The following is a 20,756-nucleotide window of genomic DNA, read 5'->3' as shown; positions in this document are numbered from 1 at the left end:
CCCACTCCTCGTGGAAAGACTGCTGGTTGCGGTGCGAGGCCGGGGCTCCTCGCCTCGTTTTCTGCCTGTTTAACTCTGGGCAGTGTCATTTCCCTTCTCTGAGCTGCGTCCCCTAAGCGGATTGATGTGAGGATTAAGCACGCTCAAGAAAGTGGAAAGCTCTCTGTAAACAGTAAAGTGTTATGGACAAGATTAACGTTGTGTTCCTCTCACTTGGCTATACCGCACAATACCATCCATCACTATCATCCTTCCAGAGCTTGGCCCTCCTCCCGAAGACCCCTCTCCTACCCAATCACAGATCTTCCCTGGAGTCTGCTATAAGGGTCCCAGCAGGCATTTCCATCTGGTCCAGGGGCTCTAAAGCCCAGGCTGCACTTGGCAGCGCTCCTTGAGGCCCATGGGAACTAATCTGAGCCCAGCCGTTCCCCAGTGGGAACAGAGCCCCACCCTCACCAGGTGCCAAGTGCACACACCACAGACTGGACCCCATTGGTTGTGCAGTGACAGAACACTCTCCATGAGGCCATTTGGTATGGAGGCCAGCAGCCTGAAGCAACTGTAATTAAAAGCCTGGCACTGAATGTTCCCTTTCCTTGTCATTGCTCAAAATCTGTGCTTCTTAGGTTAGGAGTGAGAAGGTGGGGAGGCTGGGGGAGGGGAGAAGACAAGGCAGTGCTGGAATGCAGCTATCTGCTGACCCCTCCCACCTCTCGTCCCCTAACACACGGGATCCCAGATGGCTCCTGGGCAGGCCTCAGAGCAAACGTGCTCCTGCCCCCTCAGGTGGCTCGATCCTCTGATGCCAGGACCTCTTTCCTGGCCACATCTGTCTGCTCACGAGCCCAGCAGTCTATGGAAGGTAAGGGGAGTAGGGTGGGCAGACAGCGGGGTTAACAGACGGATTTACTGTTATCTTCACCTTCTTGGAAATCAGGGCTTGCATTTATTTTCTATGAACTCACAGATTAAAAAGAGAAAGCCAGAGACTGGGCTAGATGTGCTCCATCTGCCACCAAGATGATGAGAGGGCTGCCAGAGGCCCTGATCCTTGCGGCCGGAGCAGGAGGTGGGAAGCAGTCTGAAGGACTCTCTGCTGAGAGGAGCGGGAGACATCTGGCAGAGGCCAGCTCGGCCATGCGCACCGCTGGGTCTGCTTAACCTGATTAATGACCTCACCCGTCAAGAAGTGGGATTAATGACCTCACCCGTCAAGAAGTGGGGCAAACCGCGGCTCCTGCCAGGGGCCCAGCCCAGGAATGCTTTAGCACCCCTCCTCGTAGGCAGAGCAGGTGAGGGAGTGGTCTGAGCACGTCATCCTGCTCTCCAGATGACTCGCCAGCCCAGCTCACGTGAACACTGCCACAGATGTGCAGCTGTTGCCAGAGGGTACGGGGTGTCCCTCCCATTCTCCACTCCCCTCCTGCTAGCCTTAGGATCCAAAGCGGTCTGTCAAGTTTGTAGCTGGGCTTGGAGGGGCAGTGTGTGGAATGAGGTGTGAGGGCTGACCCCCAAGTCCAGGACCAACCATGGCCACAAGGAAGAACCCAGGTCCTGGGTTCCTCAACCCCAGCTGATCACAAAGGTGACAGAGTGTGATTGACACTGTTCTAGACACAGGTTTCAGTAAACATTTGGCTCAGTGGGAGCAAAGAAACAACAGAAGCTTCCCCTAATGGCTGCAGTTCTACTCTATTCTCTGCGGGTTGAACCCAGCACCACGGCGGGCCTCAGGCCTCCATTTTGGGGGACTCAGATGAACTCAGAGGTGACCAGGATGCCATGGAATGAAGCTCAGTGAACAGGTTCTGGAGAGCCCAGGACTATCTGGCCTAGGGAAGGGAGGACCTGGGGGAATGTGGTGGCAGGTTCCAGATATCTAGAGGACTGGCATGCAGAAAGGGGTGAAATATGTTCTGGGTGGCCCAAGAGAGAAAACCATAGCCAATGGGTAGAGTTTTCAAGGTGGTGGGATTTGGAATCCACATCAGGAAGAAGTCCCTACTAGCCTAGGAGGAAATGGGCTGCCTGGAAAGGCACTGAATTGTCATTGGAGGTTGGCAAGCACAGGCCAGACTCAAAGTGGGATAATGGAGGGGGTTCTAGCTCTGCATGGGGGCTGGCCTCTGGGAACTGGATTCCACCTAACTCTAGGATTCTAGCACGACAGCAGCCCAGAGAAGAACCAGGGCTGAACTGGCTGAGCCTGACATACCTGCCAGGCCTCACTGAACTGCTTCCCCAACCAAGCAGGGAGGAGAGCCTGTTTTCTTATCTTCATCCCCTAAAACAAAAGGATTAGCTCACCATTACCCATCATAAGGTCCCCCAATCAAACCAAAACGTCTGGTGTCTTGGCTTCGGACTGAAATTTTGTCAGATCACTGTAGACATTTGGTATAGACTGATTATCAAGCTGATCTGAAGATCCAGCTGGCAAGTACAGATGTCTGTGCTTACTAAAAATGGAGAGAAAGCTATGACTTCATAAATGCAGTTTGTCTGGAAGACTAAAACTAGGGTTTGAGATAATAAAAAGGCCAGGCTGTGAAAAGTCTGGGGTGGCTGCTTCTAGCCCAGAATGCCAGCCCTAAAACCGTTATAAAACACACGGTCAGCTTCTTGGACTGAACCTGGCAAGGTCGGACTTAACCTGAAGTGACACTTAACTTCACCCCAGTAAGTGAGAGCAGCCCTGTAGAGGCATGTCCCCCTGAGCTGTTTCTTTCTGCATGGTGCGGTATATACTATGTACTTAAATATTTGTTGAATGAAAGAATAAATGAGTGACTGAATGGATAAGCATATGAACCTGTAACTGGGAAGGTGTGGTGGAAAATGTGCAACTCTATAGAGTTTTATTCGTGTATTGAAGCTTACAGTTGCACCAAACTTTTGGCCCCAAATGAAAAAAACCACAAATTAAAAAAAAAAAAAAAGCATTGGCAGTGGGAGGTAGCAACTTGTCCCCTGGGGACTGAAGCCAAGCAGAGGATGGCAGGCAAGTATGAGGGGTCCAAGATGCAGAGGGGTAGCCTGGCCAAAGATGCCCAGAGAGCAGACTGCCCAAGCTCCCTGAGCAGGCAGCTAGAAGTCAACACACATGGACTTGTGGGGGGTGGAATCCAAGCCACCGGTCCCATGGGCAAATCTCTCACCCTGGTCAGATTCCATTTTGGAGAAACTGGGTTCATCTGACAAGACAGCATGGGTGAGGGAACACAGGTGCTAATGGTAAGAGGCTGATGAACACTTACCACTGGCGTCAGGGCATGGAAGGAAAAGCTAGAGGACTGGACACTAACGCCATTGCAATGACCAGCATCTCTTGCACCTGGCGCAAGGCTGTGCCATTTAAATACTCAGGGATGTAAAAGGACATTCAATTTCCAGTCCTCTCCTAGGTCAGGCCCCTACCTGTGTGGCCTCAGCCCAGGTCCCCACTACTTGGTGGCTATGATACAGACTCCCAGCCCTCTTTGGGAACAATGCTGAATCAGGCAAGGGAGAATTCTTTTTCTAGGGAGGGCAGGAAATGAAGAGAGGCCCACATGCTTCTCCCACCCTAGGAGCTAGGAAAAGTCCCTTGGTGCACTCCCCACTTTACAGATGGGCTGGTCATAGCATCCGAGAAGCTGTCATGGTGACGAAGTCCTCGAAGCTGAGCCGAATGTTGCCCTGCACAGCTGTGTCCTTCTCCCGGAAGGCCTCGGTCAGCACCTGCAGCTGGGTGCACACCTGGATGAAGCGATCTAGCTGCATGGCAGGACTGGCGGAGCGCGGGCAGTAGCGGGAGACCAGAAGCTGGGTGAACTGGGGGCTCAGATTGTAGCCCATCTGGGACAGAGCTGGAGAGGAGGGGCACACAGAGCAGACACAAAAACCTGCGGTGAGCACCGCTATCAACCAGCTCCATGGAGTACAGCAGTTCAGGAACTTCGAGGGGTCTGGCACCAAAGCAGAAACAGGACAGATGTCCTGAGGGGCTGTCTCAAATGGCAGGAGCACAGCAGAGGCTCTGCATGCTCCCCTGAGCTGGAAGGCCCCCATCTCTCTTTCTCAAAATCTCTGTTGTCTGTTCAATTAGCGGCCCACAGGGTCCCAGAACGACACCAGTCTGTCCATGCTCATCTCTGACTTGTCTCTATTACAGACAGAAGCCTGAGCCCCCTCGGGTCACCCTGCCCCAAGCAGACACACATCCAAGGCGGCTCCGCATGAGGCTATGAGGGCCTGCTCTGGAGGCGAGATAGCCTCTCTGCAAGTTGCTTATTAACCCTTGCCAATCCTCTGTCTTATCATCTCTAAAACTGGGATAATACTTACCTCGTAGGTTCTAGTAAGGATTAAAGGAGGTGATCATGCAAAGGATTTGGTGTAGTGCCTGGCACATAATAAGCATCCAGGAAGTGTTATTTGCTAAAAGTAATAAAATCATCACCATCTCCCCAGGCGAGGCTGCCGGGCAGTTCCAAGGTCACGGCCTCCATGCTGTTTCTCCTGTCTCTCCACCCGGGATGCTTCCTTCTTCCTCTCTGTATAATCTACCAGCTCAGGCTAAAGTCTCAGCTCCCCTTTTGCTATGTGGCGCTTGGGCAAATCACCTAGACTAAGCCTCAGTTTTCTCACCTGTAAAAGGGTAATAATAAGAGATCCTTCATCTAAGGGTGGGGAATAAGAAACAGTACCTATCACATGGGGAGAAAGAATGATGTAATATATGAAAAAGCTTATTACAGTAGCTGGCCCATAGCAAGCATTCAATAAATATTAGCTTTCCTGTGATAATATCACCCTTACAAATATCCATCACCGGACCATTACCTGACAACAGAGTAGGTGCTCAGCACAGGTCACCTCCTTTTCCTTCCACCAGGGAGCTCCCCCTCCCCCCACTCCTGCCCCCAGGTTCCTTAGTCTGATTGAAATCCATGGCCAGGGTGAGGGGCTGGGCTCTGTGGGGAGCCCTTTCTCCCTCTCAGGTGGCAAAGCTCCCTGTCCAGTTCTCATCCCCGCACTAACCAACCGTCCTCTGGAGTCAGAATTGGAAACAGACCTGGAGCTGTGGCCTCAGGTCATCTTACCCAACTGCAACTTTTAGAGTGGTCTGGATCCCAAAGCTGGGAATGAAATTGCCTTCTAGTGGGGCTAGCAACAGAAGCCACCTTTCTGAGCCCCTCTGCAGGCCTCTTTCCATTCTGCATGCTAGAAACTAGAGAGGAAAGAGCCACACGAGCCACATGTACCAGTCTCAAAGTGCCCTGGGCTGCTGAGTTTCCATCTCCAAGGCTCCCTGCCAGCTGGGCCTGTCTCACCTAGTGATGCCAGGAATCCCATCGCCAGAGAGTCCAGCCCTGATCGTTTCCCTGCCCTGGACTGGGCTCACGGCCCAGCCAGGTCACAGAAGGGGTGGGGAGAGGGCCTGTGCTGAGGGCAGCGTTTTGCAGTGCAGCTGGACACGTGGTAGTCAGAGGCTAGAGAGAACCCCTTGCTCTGTCTTAGGGAGTAAAGAGAACCATCCGGCTGTGCCTGTGCGCTGAGTCCCTGACAGGCCCTCACCTTGCTGCAGCTCTGTGTAGCTAATGGAGCCCGAGTGGTCCCGGTCATACTGCTGGAAGAGGTTCTTCCACTGCTGGATGCACTTCCACAGGGCTGAGAAACCGTAGACATCAATGAGGCCTGACTTGGTCTTGTCAAACATGTCTTGCGGGGGGAGGGAAAGAAGGCTTCAAGACTAAGGGCCAAGGGTCCTCAGATACCACTGAGGCTCCCTTCTCCCCAGGCTGGAGTAGGACACTCCACAGAACCACAGGCCTGAGGCCCAGATGTCGGTACCCATGATGCACCCTCATCAAGTACCATACCAACCTCCACCCCTGCCAGAACTGCATCTTCTTCGCAGGCTTGGCAGCTGACCCCCTCCCTGCCATCTCCCACCAGGACAGGGAGTCCCATTCTGCAGAATGAGAAACTGAGCTGGCCTATGATTCAGCAAGGTCTAGAACCTGAGAAAAGATCTAAGGAAAAGAGCTCTCTAAGGGATCTCACCTTGAACCCAGTTTCCTGTGAGAAATCCTCCCTGGCCAAAAGATTTCTCCTCAGAATGGCCTCCCACCCACCTACCGTCAGACAGGAGGTGGCTCTGCCCCAGCCAGAGCCATGAGGAAGGGCTAGGACTCACTTATCATCATGAGGCATGTCTCGTCGTTGAACGAGGACCAGTTGGAGTTGACCAGGGCCTGCTTCAGCTCCTTGATGGAGATATAGCCACTGTGATCGGAGTCCACTGACTGGAACCAGGAGTAAGCCTCGGGATCCACATTGGGAGGGGTGCCACCTGCAGGAAGGGGTGCCAACCCGGGGAGTCAGACGCAGGTCTCAAGACCAATCCACAGAAATGCTGGGAAGGGACAGTCTCAGTGCCTCCCAGCTACAGGTTTTCCCTACCTCAAAAGTCTCACAAATCTGCCTACCCACTCCCTGTCTTCCATCAAGACAACATCCTTACTCTAATGGAAAAGGAACTTCCGTGTAAACTCACGAGTATTTGCGGATGATTTCTACTCCACAAATCCTTCAGATTTTTCCTACAGTGCTCCAGCCACTTCTCTATTTGATTTTTAAGTTTCTAAGGAACAGGGACTTGTTCGGCAGATTAAGAATTCTCGGGGGATCATCTCTTCCCCAAAAATGTTTGCTGAGCACCTAACACGCACAGCCCAGAGACAAGCATTTTGAGAGTCAGGCAGCAGGGAGCTCTCTGGGGTGGGAACCAGGTCTGGCCCATCTCTGGCACCAGGAGAGCTGGCATATTCTATCAAGAGCTACCAGAATGTGGGTGGCCACAGAGCTCCATGTCTCTTCCCTCCCCATCACCTCCGATGCCTGTCCCCATCTCCAAACCTCCCTGCGGACATCTCTGACACCTCCTCATCCCACACATCCAAAGAGCTGCCCAAAGCTGCCAGTTCCATACACAGGTATCAACTCCTCCCTGTTCCTACTGCACCTGCCCTGATTCAGACACCTCTCACCTGACTGTGGAACAAACCCCAAATCCTAACCAAATCCTCATGACAGCGACTCTCCACCACTTAGCACTTGTTGCTGAGTAATCTTTGTAAAATTCCACTCTGTTCTCACCAATTTCCCCCCACCTCAACTCAAAATTCTTCAAAGGCTCCCCACTGTCTACAAAATAAAGTCCAGCGTCCCTAAAACAGCACTCCAGTTTCCCCACAATGTGCTCTACCCCCATCTACCTGTCACTCTATCCCCACTCTGTCCCCCTCCGCCTCTGTTCCAGCCTAGATGCAGTAAGTAAGACACTTGGTCCTACCCAGACCTTCACAGCTCCCTATGGAGCCTTTACTCACCTCACCAGGTTCTCTCTGTCTCATACCCTCTTCTCCCTCATCTCTTTGCATCCATTTCCCACCCACCCTTCAAAACCCAAATAAAATGCTGCTCCTTCTATAAAGCCTTTCCTCTTCTTCCATCCCTGGACAGGCCTCCTTCCTCTCTCCTTGGTACTCTTCTCTATGGCCCTGATCACTCCACTGTGTACATGTTTTTTCCTACTCTTTCCAGGTTACACTTGGAGCAACTTGTGGGCAAGATCCCAGCCTAACCCTTCTCTGAATCACCAGGGGCTAGCACAGAGCCGGACACAGAAAGGGGAGGTGCTCAATTCATGCTAGAATTGGCCTCCTGGTTCAAGTCCCAGCTCTCCCATGTGCGGCCTTGGTTAAGTTATTGAAGTTCTCTGTGTTTCAGTTTTCTTATCTGTGAAATGATAAGCACAACAGCATCTACTTCATAAGGTTATTGTAAAGATACAATTAATACATGAAAACCCTTAGCTCAACACCTGGCACCATCCAAGCACTATATACCTGCTGATTATTAGTGTTGCTGTCGTGGTTCAAACGGCTTTGCGTGTCTGGGAGCTTTGTGTGTACGTCAGATGGAAAAAAGGATCATTCACTTGGAAAGACATGCAGGGTGGGCTGGGGGTGAGGGGAGAAGGTGGCAGATGAAAGCAGAAGCACAGAAGACTGTCTTGGGAAAAAGCCAGAGTTACACAGTATTGGTAAACCTGCTGAGTTGACTGAGGGCTCCTTCACACAAGGCAGTATCAGAGACAGCACAGAAACCACTGCCCAGTCCCCAAAGTAAGGCCAGAAGAATAAAGGTTTGCCTGACTGAGGGACTAGTCTGACCTCCTCGGATGGGAAATCCAGACAGGCCCCACCCTCTTTCCTAAAACAGTTGCTGTGCCATGAGGGAGAGGAGGTCACAACCACAGGCAGCAGAGTCTCTGTAACATGTGGTCTGCGCAGTCAGCATAGAACAGCTCAGGCTCTGGAAGCAAAGAGAGCAAAGATCCTTACTAGCCTGTGTGGTTTAGAGGAATTGTTTCATTCTCTGAGTACTGATTCCCCCATGTCTAAAATGGACCTGCTTCCCAGGGTTGCTGTGATGATTAAATGAGATAACAGCAAAATAAAGTTTTCACAAAGGGCCTGGAATGTGTGCAGTCACATTTTTGCGGAGGAAGGCCTATTTAAACTGGGTCTGAAAGGATGATTAAGAGTTACGATGGGGAAAAGAAAAAGCATGTGGCAAAGGCATAGAGTGTGTTCAGAGTACTCCAAGGGGTCTGGGGTTGATGGGAGAGAGGGTCTGGAAAGGTCCGTTGGGAGTCGAGTGCCCTTAGGATCTTCCCTGTGGGCAACGAGGCATATTTAAGGATCAAAACGCTCTTGCAGAGCTGGTGTTCAACATTTAGAGCCTGTATTCAGTGGGGGGTTAAGGTGGGGCCTCCAGGTGACTCCACTGCAGGGGATTTACGGATCATACTTGAAGAAGCACTGCTCCAGGGACTTCCCTGCTGGTCCAGTGGCTAAGACTCCATGCTCCCAATGCAGGGGGCCCTGGGTTTGATCCCTGGTCAGGGAACTAGATCCCACACGCATGTCACAACTGAAAAAAAAAAGATGCTGCACGCTGCAACGAAGATCCCCTGTGCCACGACTAAGACCCGGCAGCAGCCAAATAAATAAATATTTTTTTAAAAAAAACAGCAGCACTGCTCCAGGGGCTCACGGGCAGCACTGGAGAGGAGAGAGGAAGCTGCAGAGGGTGAGCAGTTAAGAGTCTGAAGCACATTTCTCCTCTCCGCCGCAGTCCCATTATCTCTGGCCTCAGGCCCTGGAGGGATAAGCCTCACAGCCAGGGGTTTCTTTCCCTGCAGTGACCTCATATAGGCTCTGAAACAAAATTTTAAAAGGAGGAGGAAATCCACCAGGAAGCTTCTGAGCTGAAAGCAAACAGCCAGCAGCTCCGGCTCTGATAAGATAAATGCCACTGGCTCACAGTGTTTAGAACCCCCAAGGTCTGAGCCTCTCCCTCGGCCACCTGCTGGGTATGTATGCTAAGATGCTGCAGCTTCCCAGCAGTACCATTCCCTGGAGGCCTTTCAGGTGCACCAGAGTGGTTCCAGGCTGCCTCGCTGTTGGTGTGATCTCCTGGGAACAAGCATTGCAAAGAGGCTGACTGAATGAGCTTGGGAGGACACAGGGGTCTGGGATCTCACCTTCTCCAACCCCCTGTCTGAAATCATTCAGAAATCTTCACTGAGCTTGAAGCCCCACCTAGGATCCTCTGCCTCCACTGAGTTGCCAAGCCCTCTCCCCAGCCCCCATTTGTCCAGTACCTCAGCTTTACAGTCTCTGCTCTTTATCCTTCCCTTATCTCATCCCATCACTCTCCTGCCTGCCTCGGCATCTTTCAGTGGTACACAACTGCTATCACATTAAATGCCAAATACCTCGTTGCTGAGAATGCTCCAGAACGACTCCTCTCACAGAACACTGTTTACTAAGCCCCTCCCATTTGCCATACCCTATGCCCAGTGTTTACCTGCAACTTCTCATTTAATCTTCAGTAACAATCTTGTGAGGTAGTGACATTTACACATTTTACAGATGTGGACACTGAGGCTTAAAGAGATTAAGTAATTTGGTCAGGTCAGTAAGTGATCTGATCTCAAAAGCCCAAGCTTTCAACAACTATGCTGTCTTACCTTTCTACATATAGTAGTCAGTCTCTCTTACACAGAAATGGGGTTTCTCCCCACGGTAGACTGTAGTATTATCTCCAATCATTTGCTAATCCACTCCCTCCCCTGCTTCTCTGCAAGAGCATGGTACATCCTCTCCACTGCCTGGTGGCCTGCACAGCCCCTCCAGGGAGAGGAGTATCCATTCCCATCCTATTGATGATGTCAGGCCTGACCAGAGGATGTGGTTTGGCCAATAAACGTGAGTGGAAGAGATATAAAGTACTTCAAAGCAGAAGCTTTAGGAGGCATCGGGCATTCCTGCTAGCTCTCCTGCTCTTTTTGTCTGCCACAAAAACAGTATATCCCAAATAGGGGCTGCTCCTCCAGCCTGGATCCTGGAAAGAAAAGACACGTGGAGCAGAACCTCAGCAGCCAAGCCTGCAGCTGCCGACATGTAACCAAGGGTAAATAAGTGTGAGCAAGGAACAGAAATAAACATTTGCCATTGTAAGCCAGAGATTTAGGAGTTGTTACCACAGCAAAGCTAATTAACAGACTTCTCATTCTGCTAATGCAAGCTAAGCTAGAGACAAGATGCTAAGGTGCTGGAGACCAGGCTGCCTGCACATGCACAGGGAGGGCAAGGAAGGGCCCTGGATAACTCAGAACAAGGTCAGAGGCACCTGGAGTCCAAGATTCCTACTTACCTGGAGGAGGTGTTCCACGTCCGTAAGGCCCGGGATGCTGGGCACCATAGGAATTTGGAGGTGGTGGTCCATAGGGGCCCCCTGGCGCCGCGCCACCATATGGTCCTCCCGGAGTTCCAGAAGGGAGCCCCCCAGGGTTGGGGTGTGCATAGGGCCCTCCGCCAGCTGGTGGTCCGTAAGGCCCTCCAGGGGCAGGACCTCCTCCATATCCGCCACCAGGGGGTACCCCGCTAGCATACTGCCCTCCAGCATGGGGGATTCTGGGGTAGTAGCTACCCGGAGGGGCTCCGGGTGCTTGTCCTCCAGCTCCTGGGCAGCCCTGCAAGAAGAGCAAGATACCAGTCAGAATGACAGGGCCAGAAACTAGCCACAGTATGGAACTTTACAGTTATAAGGCACTGCCACTGCCTTTCTTTCAACTGATCCTATGGGCTGAACTGGACTGGAATCATGACCCCATTGCTCAGATGGGGAACCTGAGGTTTCTGGAGGAGATACAACTTACCCAAGGTCACACTGCCACTGACCTGCAGAGGTAGGGCTGGTACCCTGCCCTCCTGGCTGCCCTTGCCTGCACACCAAGGGGCTCCACAAGGGCTGGGATCATGTCTGGTTTGCCACTTTATCCCTTTATCCCCAGCCCCCAGTGCAGAACAGATGCTCAATAAATATTGATTGTATGAATGAGCAGGCAAATTAATCAAACTGAATTCCAAATCCACACCCTGTAGTACCCCCATCTCTATCCGCAGAATTCACAGTGCAAATGTGATCTCCAGCCCATGCCCCTGACCCTCTACAGTCACAAACGATGTATCTATAGCACGGATTCATCCACAGCATGTCTTCCTTACCCTCCTCTAGCTCATGATGCAAAACCATTTCCGCAGCCTCATTCATGGCTCTGTGAGACAGGTAGGCAAGACCCTATTCCTAAGGCAATATAGGCCCATGGTTAAGAGTGAAAAAGACCAGTTCAAGCTTGCGGTCTGCCACTTACTAACTGGTCTAATGACTTACCCTCTCTAAGCCTAAATATCCTTGGCTCTACGAGTGCCTGCCTACCTCCAGGTTAGTATGTGAATTAAATGAGGCCAGTCCCGTGAAGGGCTCTGACACAGGCCCTAGCACAAAGTAAGTACTCAAAACACAGTAACTATTAATAGTAGGACTCTTCTATGGAGTAGGAACCTCAAGTCCAGAAAAATCACACAACAACCGTGTGGAGGGGCTGAATCCAGACCTCCTGGCTGCTAAGCCCAGGCCATGTAAACAGTAGAGTATACATGGGAGCACTCCTCCCTCTCTTGTCCCTGTCCCCACGCCACTAGCCAGGGATCCCTGAGGCTCAGAGTGTTTGGCTCCATCTCCCTAAATGGCCTAGTGGAGTACAGCCTCAACACATCTGCAGACAGGCTGAGCTCAAGTGCACAGAGAGCAACTGTGCCCGGCTCTGAGCATTGTGAGGACGGTACCACCTGGACACGTTTTAGATCAACCTGTAAGGCACACCGGTGGCCTAGCCAGTACGAGCCTGGATTTTCTCTTTTAATTGCCTTTGATAGCTTCCAGGACAGTTACCCTCAAGGCTAAGGCCAAAGTCACACTTCATCTCAAGAGAGTCTGCTTGCTCGGGGAGGAGAGGCTTCTTGAGGGAGAGCAGGAAGCACGCCCTTCCACCTTCCCCACTCAGCATCATGGATGCTCTTCTGCCCTGGAAACTGCCGCAGCTCGTAGCAAGACTCCTTCACAGATAATGAAGTCACAGGCAAATCTTAATTCAAAATTCTGCTCTTATCAGCTGAGCTCATGACCATGGGTCAGTGGCTTAATCTCTCTAAGCCTGTTTCCTCACAAGTAAAATATAATAATCCCTTCCTCACTGAATTGTTCTGCAGATTACAAGAAATGTATACAGCAGAATTTTGTTAGTTAAATTTTTAGCTAAAGAACCCCTTCCCCCCTCCTTTTTTTTTTTTGGCCACGCGGCTTGCAGGATGTTAGTTCCCCAACCAGGGACTGAACCTGGGCTATGGCAGTGAAAGCGCCGAATCCTAACCACTGGGCCACCAGGGAATTCCCTTTTGATGAATGAAAACATTTAAAAACTGGCAAGAGAAAGTTGCTCTGGTTGGAGGTGGGGGTCCCAGAGCCCTGACCACGTCGGCCCCTCCCTTGCTAGGCTGTGAGTGAGCCCTGCAGAACCCCCCCAGTGATTCAAAAGGCAGTTTGAAAACCATTAATACAAGAAACAGTTCTTACAACAGCGTCCGGCATAAATCATAGCTCTACTGTTATATTAATTATTATTATTACTATCAGCAAAGCCCTGGACCAGGTAAACTCTTGGGGCGGCGGGTGTGTATAAAGAAGAGTGATGTTCGTGCCCTGGTCCGGGAAGATCCCACATGCCGCGGAGCAACTAAGCCCGTGAGCCATGGCTGCTGAGCCTGCGCGTCCGGAGCCTGTGCTCCGCAACGGGAGAGGCCACAACAGTGAGAGGCCCGCATACTGAAAAAAAAAAAAAAAAAAAAAAGAAGAGTGAAATGTTCCAAGGAGCTCAGTTAATAGGAGAGGCACTGAAACACACTCTGTAACACTTAACAAAACAGCATAAGGAAACAGGTGTTTAAAATGGACACATAAGCCATGTGCCATGGGACCACAAAGGAGAGTGAAATCAGGGAGGGTTTCCAGGAGAAAGCAGCATTTGGATTAGTACTTAAAGAATAATAAAGATTCCCAAGGGAGCTGGAGAGGTATGATGGGAGAGGTGCCCAGAAGACCTCTTCAACCTAACCCCTTCAGTTTACAGATGGGAAACTAAGGCCAGGTGAGGGGAAGAGGCTGGCTTAAGAAACGCTGTGAGCTTAAGGCAGAGGCAGATCACTCCCCTTCCACACCCCAGTCCGTTGACTCCCACCACCCCTGCCACGGTGCTCTTTCCTTAAGCAATAGGGCACAGGATTCCAGTGTAGGCTAGAAAAGGGGATGGGGACTCTGCAGAGTCTGGGCACACCCGAGCAACAGGCTGGACACCAAGCCAGGAAGTTGCTGCTCTGCAAGAAGTCGTGTGAGCAAAGCCATCAACTGTTCCTGGCTTAGGACACCTGAGGCACAGCCCTTCCCCCAGGAAACGACCCCACGACAACCAAGCTAGGGTTGCTGGCCGGTCTTCTGACCTTGGTCCTATCACAATCCAGGGGCCTGGTGCAGCCTGGCCACAACTAAACCCTTTCCTTTCTGCCTTGCATTAAAGCCCTTACATGTACAGTTTACAAAGCACTTTCACATACACACAAATGCTACTGGCAAAATTCTGCCAACAATCCTCTAACAGAAAAAAGGAAGGTATTAGTAGGCCTATTTTCAGATGAAGAAACTGAGGTGCACAACTGTTAAAAGACTTCATTCATTCCGCAAGCATTTACAGAGCAACAATGTTGTGTTAGGCTCTGTGCTAGGCAGGGGGGCACGAAACTAAACAGGGCCTGGCCTTGAGGAGCCCCAGATAATTATGATACAATCTGATCTGTGTCATCAGAAAAATTTACTTAAATGCTATTAAGAAGGCACGGGCAGAGGAATTGGTTCTGTTTGTCAAATGATAAATGAGCAATCAAATGAACACGTGTAGGCAGTGGGTCAAGGAAGGCTTCCTGGAAGAGGCAGGAGTAATACTGGAACTGGCACTGAAGGATGCACAGGCATTCTCCAAAAGGAAGACAGCAAAGGACATTCCAGACAGAAGAAGAAAGACAAACGCACAGACCTATGAGCGAGCATGGAGTAGTCAGGGAGTGGGCTAAAAAGCAGGGGGCAGGGGCAAGAATGCAGAGTGAACTCAGAAAGGCAAGCTCTTTACATGCTCCTTGTCTTATCACCTGTCCTGCTGCATTTCAGTTAGCTGGTACATCTTAGAGCAGTTTCTCTCTGTCACACAACAGTGAGCTCCCCAGGGGCAGACAGTGGGCCTCATTCATCACGGTAGCCCAGGGTCCAGCACAGAGCCTGGCACCGGCAAGCTGCCATAAAAATGTGAACAAATGAATACCACTCAAAAGATTTGGAGCTTTACGCCAGAGGGAACAGAGCGCTACAGAAGGGTTTCCAACAGGGAAGAAACGTGATCGGGCCTTGTTTAGAGAACTAAGCAACGTCGGGTGTGAAGGATGAACTAGAGGGGGAGGCGGCAGCCCAGGTGCTGGACAGGCAGGGCTTGAACCAGACAGCAGACTCGGAGAGAACGGGATGGATTCTGAAGCTATTTTAGAGATAGACTAGACATGACTTGGCAACTAATTAGGTTAGAGAAGCGGTGGAGGGGGCAGTGAGGAAAGGGAAGTGTTTAGAATGACTCAGGTTTCTAGCTTGCACCAGAGGATGAAGAAAGTAAAACCACAAGAATCCAGGCTGGAAAACAGGGTTCCCAGGGCCACTGAGTTGTTAGTAAACGTCTGAACCAGAAATGAAAACCAGAGTCCCTGATTCCATGTTCTTTTATACTACTCCATGCCATTTGCCAACCCTTTGAAGAGTTTTTCCAAGAGCATTTCATGCTGATAAACACAAGACTGTCAAAAAAAAAAAAAAAAAAAGAAAGAAAGAAAGAAAAAAAAGACAGGAAGAGTTCAGCAACCATGGTTTCCAAAACGTTACAGAAAACTAACCCTGGGTCTTTACTGATTGCAAATAAACTACATTTGATAAATTTGGGTGGGGGGAAGGGGCAATTACCATTTTATTAAGGCTCTCACTGATCCTCAGCCCTATGAGGTAAGTGCTATGATCCCCACTTTACAGATGAGAAAATTAAGGTACAGAGTTTAATCATGTGCCTGTGATGATGCAGCTAGAACTGGTAACCTTCAAAACAGGGTCTGCATGACTTCACCACTCTACCCTCTTCTGGGTGTTCACAATAAATGAGTGAGTGTCTACCACGTGCCAGTGCCAGAGACTGTCCTAAATATGTGTCAGATATGATGGATTTCTACAGTGGAAGGGGTTGAAGGGGAAAGGGTTGGATTAGGTAATCTTTCAGAGGCTTCAAGCCCAGAAATCAGGGAGACTCAGAAGAATCTTATTCTGTTTTCACCCCTGCACCTAGACCCAATTCAAGAGTCACAGTATTGTAAGAGACCCCAAAGACCTCCCAGGCCAACCTCTCAGTCGATGATGGAATCTCTGTAGCACCATCTGGAATCTCTGTTTACATTCCTGCAAGTGGTGGGGAGTTCACCCCCTCCCAAATAACCCACTCAGAAACTCCTACATTTTCTTTTGGCTCTGAGGGCTCATTCTTCTACCCCAAGACCCTTGTGAAGCCCAGAGGTGTCAAAGTTTGGTCCATGCTGAGTGCTGAGGGGAAACACAAGCCTGTGTCTCAAACAAAAGGCTGTGTTCCAAACACAAGCCTGTGCTCTGGAGCTACCCCCCAGCCCGCTGGAGGAGGTTAGAGCCCATTCTAAGGGGTTAAACAATCACAAGACTACAGAAGGAGTGGTTTGGGCATTCAGCAGCAGAACCTCCTAAAATATTTAAAGGCCAGAAATCTGCAGCCAATAAACAGCGAGCCAAGAACTGTCCCAAGACTTCAATTACCACCTCTGTGCTGACACTCCAAAATCTTTCTCTCCAGCTTCATCTCTCATGAGCTGCAGACCTCAAATCCAACAACCTCCTGGACCTTCCGTCCAAATCTATTCCTCCCTCTGTGTTCCCACTGCAGTGAAGGGAAACCCTAATGCCCTCCTGGACACCTCCTCTTCCCTTTCCTCCGTCACCTCAATTAGGCACGAAGTTTTCTCACTTCTACCTCCCAGTGCCATGTTCACCAGGTCACTGTTCTCTCACCTAGATTATTTCAACAGCTTTGAAACCAGTCTCCCTGCCTTGTCTCTCCTGCTTCAACCCCGCCCCCCACCTCGGCAGTGCCCCATGGTCACAGCTCAAAGCACAAATGGGAGACAACTCTTCAGGAGCTCCCTGACAACTCTCAGGATGAAGTCCACACTCCCCAAAAAGGCACATAATGCCCTTTAGGATCTGGTCCTTGCTTGCCTTTCTGGTCTTATTTGTTACCCTTTCCCCCACTCCTCTTCACTACAACTACACTGATCTCCTTAAATTCTTCCAAAATACTGGGCTCTCTTACTTGCTTCCTGGCCTTTGTGAATACTATTCCCTCCACTGGAATACCATGCCTTTCTTCACCCAGCTAACTCCTACTGGAGATTCGGATTTTGGCTTAAATGTCACCTCCTTTAAGAAGACTTCCTTCCCTCAAGACTAAGTTAGGTGTCCCTCCTGTGCTAGCCTGACACTCCCGTTTAATACTCATTGCACAGATTCTACAATTTACGTGTCTGTATCACTCTTCCCCTTGGAGTTATTTACTATATGCCAAAACACCATATCAAGCACTTTATGTGGATTATCTCATTTAATCTTTGCAGTAACCCTTGAGGTAGGTACTCTTATGACCCCATTTTTAAAAGGGGGGGAAACCGAGCCTCAGACTTCTTCAAGAAATTTCTGCAAGGAAATGGCAGAGCAAGGACTTGAAGCCAAATCTCTCTGGCCTCAGAAAACAAGCTCTTAAGCACTGAAATCCATCAGGCTGGCTCCCCCACAGGACCAAAGGATACTTGAATTTTACTCCTCCAACACCCAGTCCATGCTTGAGGACCCTGGGGCAGGACGCAGCAGAAAATTACAGGAGTTTTTACTCCTAACAAGAGGCTGGAATCCTCCAGGGCTATGTACTGGGTGGAGGGAAGGCAGCACTGACTAAGCCTTTGGATGCTTTCAGACAACCCACTTCCTTTCTTGGAACACTGTGGACCAGGAGCTGGATAGGAGGAACGAAGAAGGTATGATGGGAGAAAAGCATTTCTTCCTCTACTCGAGACACATTCCTCTCTGTGCTTCTTTTCAGTATTTCACTGAGCATAAGCCCAGGCAGCACGGCATGATAACAGTGACCCCAGCAGCAAGAGCTATGCCACCACGCTCCGGCACACACTAGGTATTAGCAGTGCCCCAAGCTCCCTACAGGCGTTATCATATTTCATCCTCTTTTCAGCCCTATGAAGTACTAGTCCTCCCTCTTTACAAGTGAAGAAACCGAGGCTCAGAGCCCTTAGATGATTTGTCCAAGGGTGTATAACTATTAAATAGTAGAATTAGGATTCTATTAGCCCAGTTCTGTCTAACCTGGAAGTTCAGGCTTTTAATTTCTATGTCACTGCTTCTAGGATGCATACAAATTGTCTCGAAAAGCTTGTTAAAAGGTAGATGCTTGGGGCTTCCCTGGTGGCGCAGTGGTTGAGAGTCCGCCTGCCGACGCAGGGGACACAGGTTCGTGCCCCGGTCTGGGAAGATCCCACATGCCGCAGAGCGGCTAGGCCCATGAGTCATGGCCGCTGAGCCTGCGCATCTGGAGCCTGTGCTCCGCAACGGGGGAGGCCACAACAGTGAGAGGTCCGCGTACCGCAAAAAAAAAAAAAAAAAAAAATGTAGATGCTTGGGCCTTTCCTGGATACAGAACAGGTCTGAGGTGGAGCCCCAAAATGTGCTTTTTTAACAAGCTCCTAGGTGATTCTGATGTAGACCATCCACTGAGAAACAATGTACTATGGCCATGTTCTCCCAAACTGTGTTCCTCAAGAATACCAGTGTCACCAACATATGACCAGACTTATGTCATATAAGTGGGGTGGGGAGTTCCATAGTTACGTAAGTTTAAGAAACACTTCATATTCTATCCCTCTCTGGCAAATTTACAATGTCTATTAACAAATTAAGAATTCTGAGATGGCCTGTGGTAACAGGTTAACAAAACTTATTAAGCTGTATTTAACAGAGTATTTCACAAACTTATTTAACCACAGAATGCTCCTTTATTAGCAATACTTATTAACATTTCACAAGCCTCAGCAAATGCAACTGAGCTTAGGAAACACTGCTAGGCTATACTTCCTCCTAACCCCAGCCCAGGCTGGCCTCTCTCCTTCCTACCTCTGCTAAGTATGCAATGATAGAAACTCTTAAGTTCTAGCACAGGGAACTCCCTCACTTGCTATGTGTGACCTTGGGCAAACCACTTAACATCTTTGGGCTCATTCCTCAGCTATAAATTGGGGGAATAATCCCTGCTAGCCTGCTTACAGAGCCTTCATGATTGAGATAATGGATGTCCAAATACTGTGTGCAAAAACTGTACAGGGCTGCACTCCCTACGAGGGCTCCTGCCACATCTTCTGGTATGTGATTACACTGTCCAGCGCTTAGCAATATCCCATGTGACCTTGTTTTCCAACTTTTCCAGCATGGGTTTTTTTTGTTTTTTTTTTTTTGTGGTATGCGGGCCTCACCGTTGTGGCCTCTCCCTTGCGGAGCACAGGCTCCGGACGCGCAGGCCCAGCGGCCATGGCTCACGGGCCCAGCCGCTCCGCGGCATGCGGGATCCCCCCAGACCGGGGCACGAACCCATGTCCCCCGCATCGGCAGGCGGACTCTCAACCACTGCGCCACCAGGGAAGCCCCCAGCATGGGTTTTTATCTCCTAAATTAGTGTGATCTTAGGCAACTCAGGAGCCCTCTCTGAGCTAAAATGAAGGGACTCTTCTGAGGGCCCTTCCAGCACTGGCCCTCAAGGAACTAGTAAAAATCAAAATACTAAAAGGTAACACCTGGCACACTCTTCATAGTACCAAATGCTTTACAAGCATCACTTCATTGCTCTTCATAACAGCTCTATGAAGTAGATCCTATTATTTGGCCCTATTTTACAGAGGAGGAAACTTCAGCTCAGAAAGGGCTCAATGGCTCAGAACTATTTAAGTGATGGAGCCAAGGTGTGAACCTTCCTCTGACTCCAGACTGCACTTCACTACTCTAACGCTCTAGTTATAACGGATTCTGGCCACAGAATCGCCTTGCTGTGGTGTTCGTGCCTGGATCAAGATGGGCTGGCAAGTGGGGAAGAGGCATCTGCTGACAGCTCCGGGTTCTGCTGCCTAACTGCCTGGTGACTTCAAATAAATTCCATGTCTCCTTGGGTTTCACTTTTCCTATGTGTGAAATGGAAGTGTTGGACTCAGTCAGTAGTCGAACAAGCTCGTTTGTGCAGCCTGCTAAAACCACAGGTTCTCCAGATTATTCAGATGCAGTACATCAAGGGTGTATTTTTAACAATTCCCCAAAAGATACCGACAGAACCAGTGCTCTAAACGTTCTGTTGGCGTTGATGACCCCGCCTGGGGCCCCAGCGGGATCCTGGGAAGATATGGGGCCCAGGCCAAGCCCAGCCTGACTCTGGGGGGGTCCAAGAACCCCTAATCTTCCCGTGCACGACGTCAAAGGGGGCGCGACACGACCTCCCAGACGTGCAGTCCTGCGTGACGTGAGCCAGGCGCGACCGACCATCCCTTTTCCCTTCTCTCCTGCGCGAAACCTCGTTGAAGCCAACCTCAGCGTGGGAAAGGCGCGGAGGAGGCAGGGAGAAAGAGAAGCAGGGGATCCCGGGCCTGGATTTGGCGAGGCACCCACTTGGATTCGCCCGCCCCTCACACACTCACCTGCCCGTAGGGGTAGCTGGCCATGGCGACTCTGACGTCTCACGTCGCCGTGGGGCGGGACTTTCCGTCTCAAACCCGCCTCCTCCTGGGCGTGGGGGCGGGCCCTATTCTGACTGGATGTCCGCAACTATCAATCCTAGGCGCCTGGGTCGACGGAAGTGACGCTATAGGGCGGCGGTCTGGTGCCTCCTAGAGACGCCAGAGAAGCTAAGGATCCGGAGACGTTCCCAGAAATCTTCTACGCTGTACTGGTGCACCTGTTCCTCTCTTTCCTGCCCTAGAGTAGGCTCCAGGGCTGGTCGGGCCCGGGTACTTAGGGCGAAGCTTGGGTGGGGTGTTCAGCGGTGGCCATGTTCTAACCTGGCAAATGGGACGCATGATAGTGGCGTAGTTGCTGTC

The 20,756-nt window shown here is 50.6% G+C and overlaps 1 protein-coding gene across 3 annotated transcripts; it reads right to left on the bottom strand.

Moving 5' to 3' along the window:
- Positions 1 to 2,827: 2,827 nt before the first annotated feature.
- Positions 2,828 to 20,744, bottom strand: PEF1 (penta-EF-hand domain containing 1). Of its 3 annotated transcripts, none has more exons than XM_059037475.2 (5): positions 20,358 to 20,744; positions 10,774 to 11,092; positions 6,182 to 6,337; positions 5,560 to 5,703; positions 2,828 to 3,848 (listed from the first exon to the last, which is right to left on the bottom strand). In XM_059037475.2, exons 1-5 carry the CDS (start codon positions 20,379 to 20,381, stop codon positions 3,619 to 3,621), a joined length of 873 nt encoding a protein of 290 aa, XP_058893458.1. In that variant the 5' UTR covers positions 20,382 to 20,744; the 3' UTR covers positions 2,828 to 3,618. The 3 variants fall into 3 exon arrangements, with proteins under 3 accessions (XP_058893458.1, XP_058893467.1, XP_058893469.1); XM_059037484.2 differs by having other exon boundaries at positions 5,560 to 5,652; positions 20,358 to 20,721; XM_059037486.2 differs by lacking the exon at positions 5,560 to 5,703 and having other exon boundaries at positions 20,358 to 20,741.
- Between the last annotated feature and the right edge of the window lie 12 nt (positions 20,745 to 20,756).

This window comes from Kogia breviceps, chromosome 1 (genome assembly GCF_026419965.1).
Source record: "Kogia breviceps isolate mKogBre1 chromosome 1, mKogBre1 haplotype 1, whole genome shotgun sequence".
Taxonomy (NCBI): Eukaryota; Metazoa; Chordata; class Mammalia; order Artiodactyla; family Physeteridae; genus Kogia; species Kogia breviceps.
Note: the sequence above shows the minus strand (reverse complement) of the source record. Positions and strands in the feature narration are given on the sequence as shown.

Bases quoted from the DNA above. Each gene is read 5' to 3' on its own strand.
- PEF1 (XM_059037475.2), bottom strand. From the start codon at position 20,381: ATGGCCAGCTACCCCTACGGGCAG. The intron at 11,093-20,357 runs GTGAGTGTGTGA...CTCTTCTTGCAG, and splicing joins CCAGCTACCCCTACGGGCAG to GGCTGCCCAGGAGCTGGAGG. The intron at 6,338-10,773 runs GTAAGTAGGAAT...CCCTTCCTGCAG, and splicing joins ACGTGGAACACCTCCTCCAG to GTGGCACCCCTCCCAATGTG.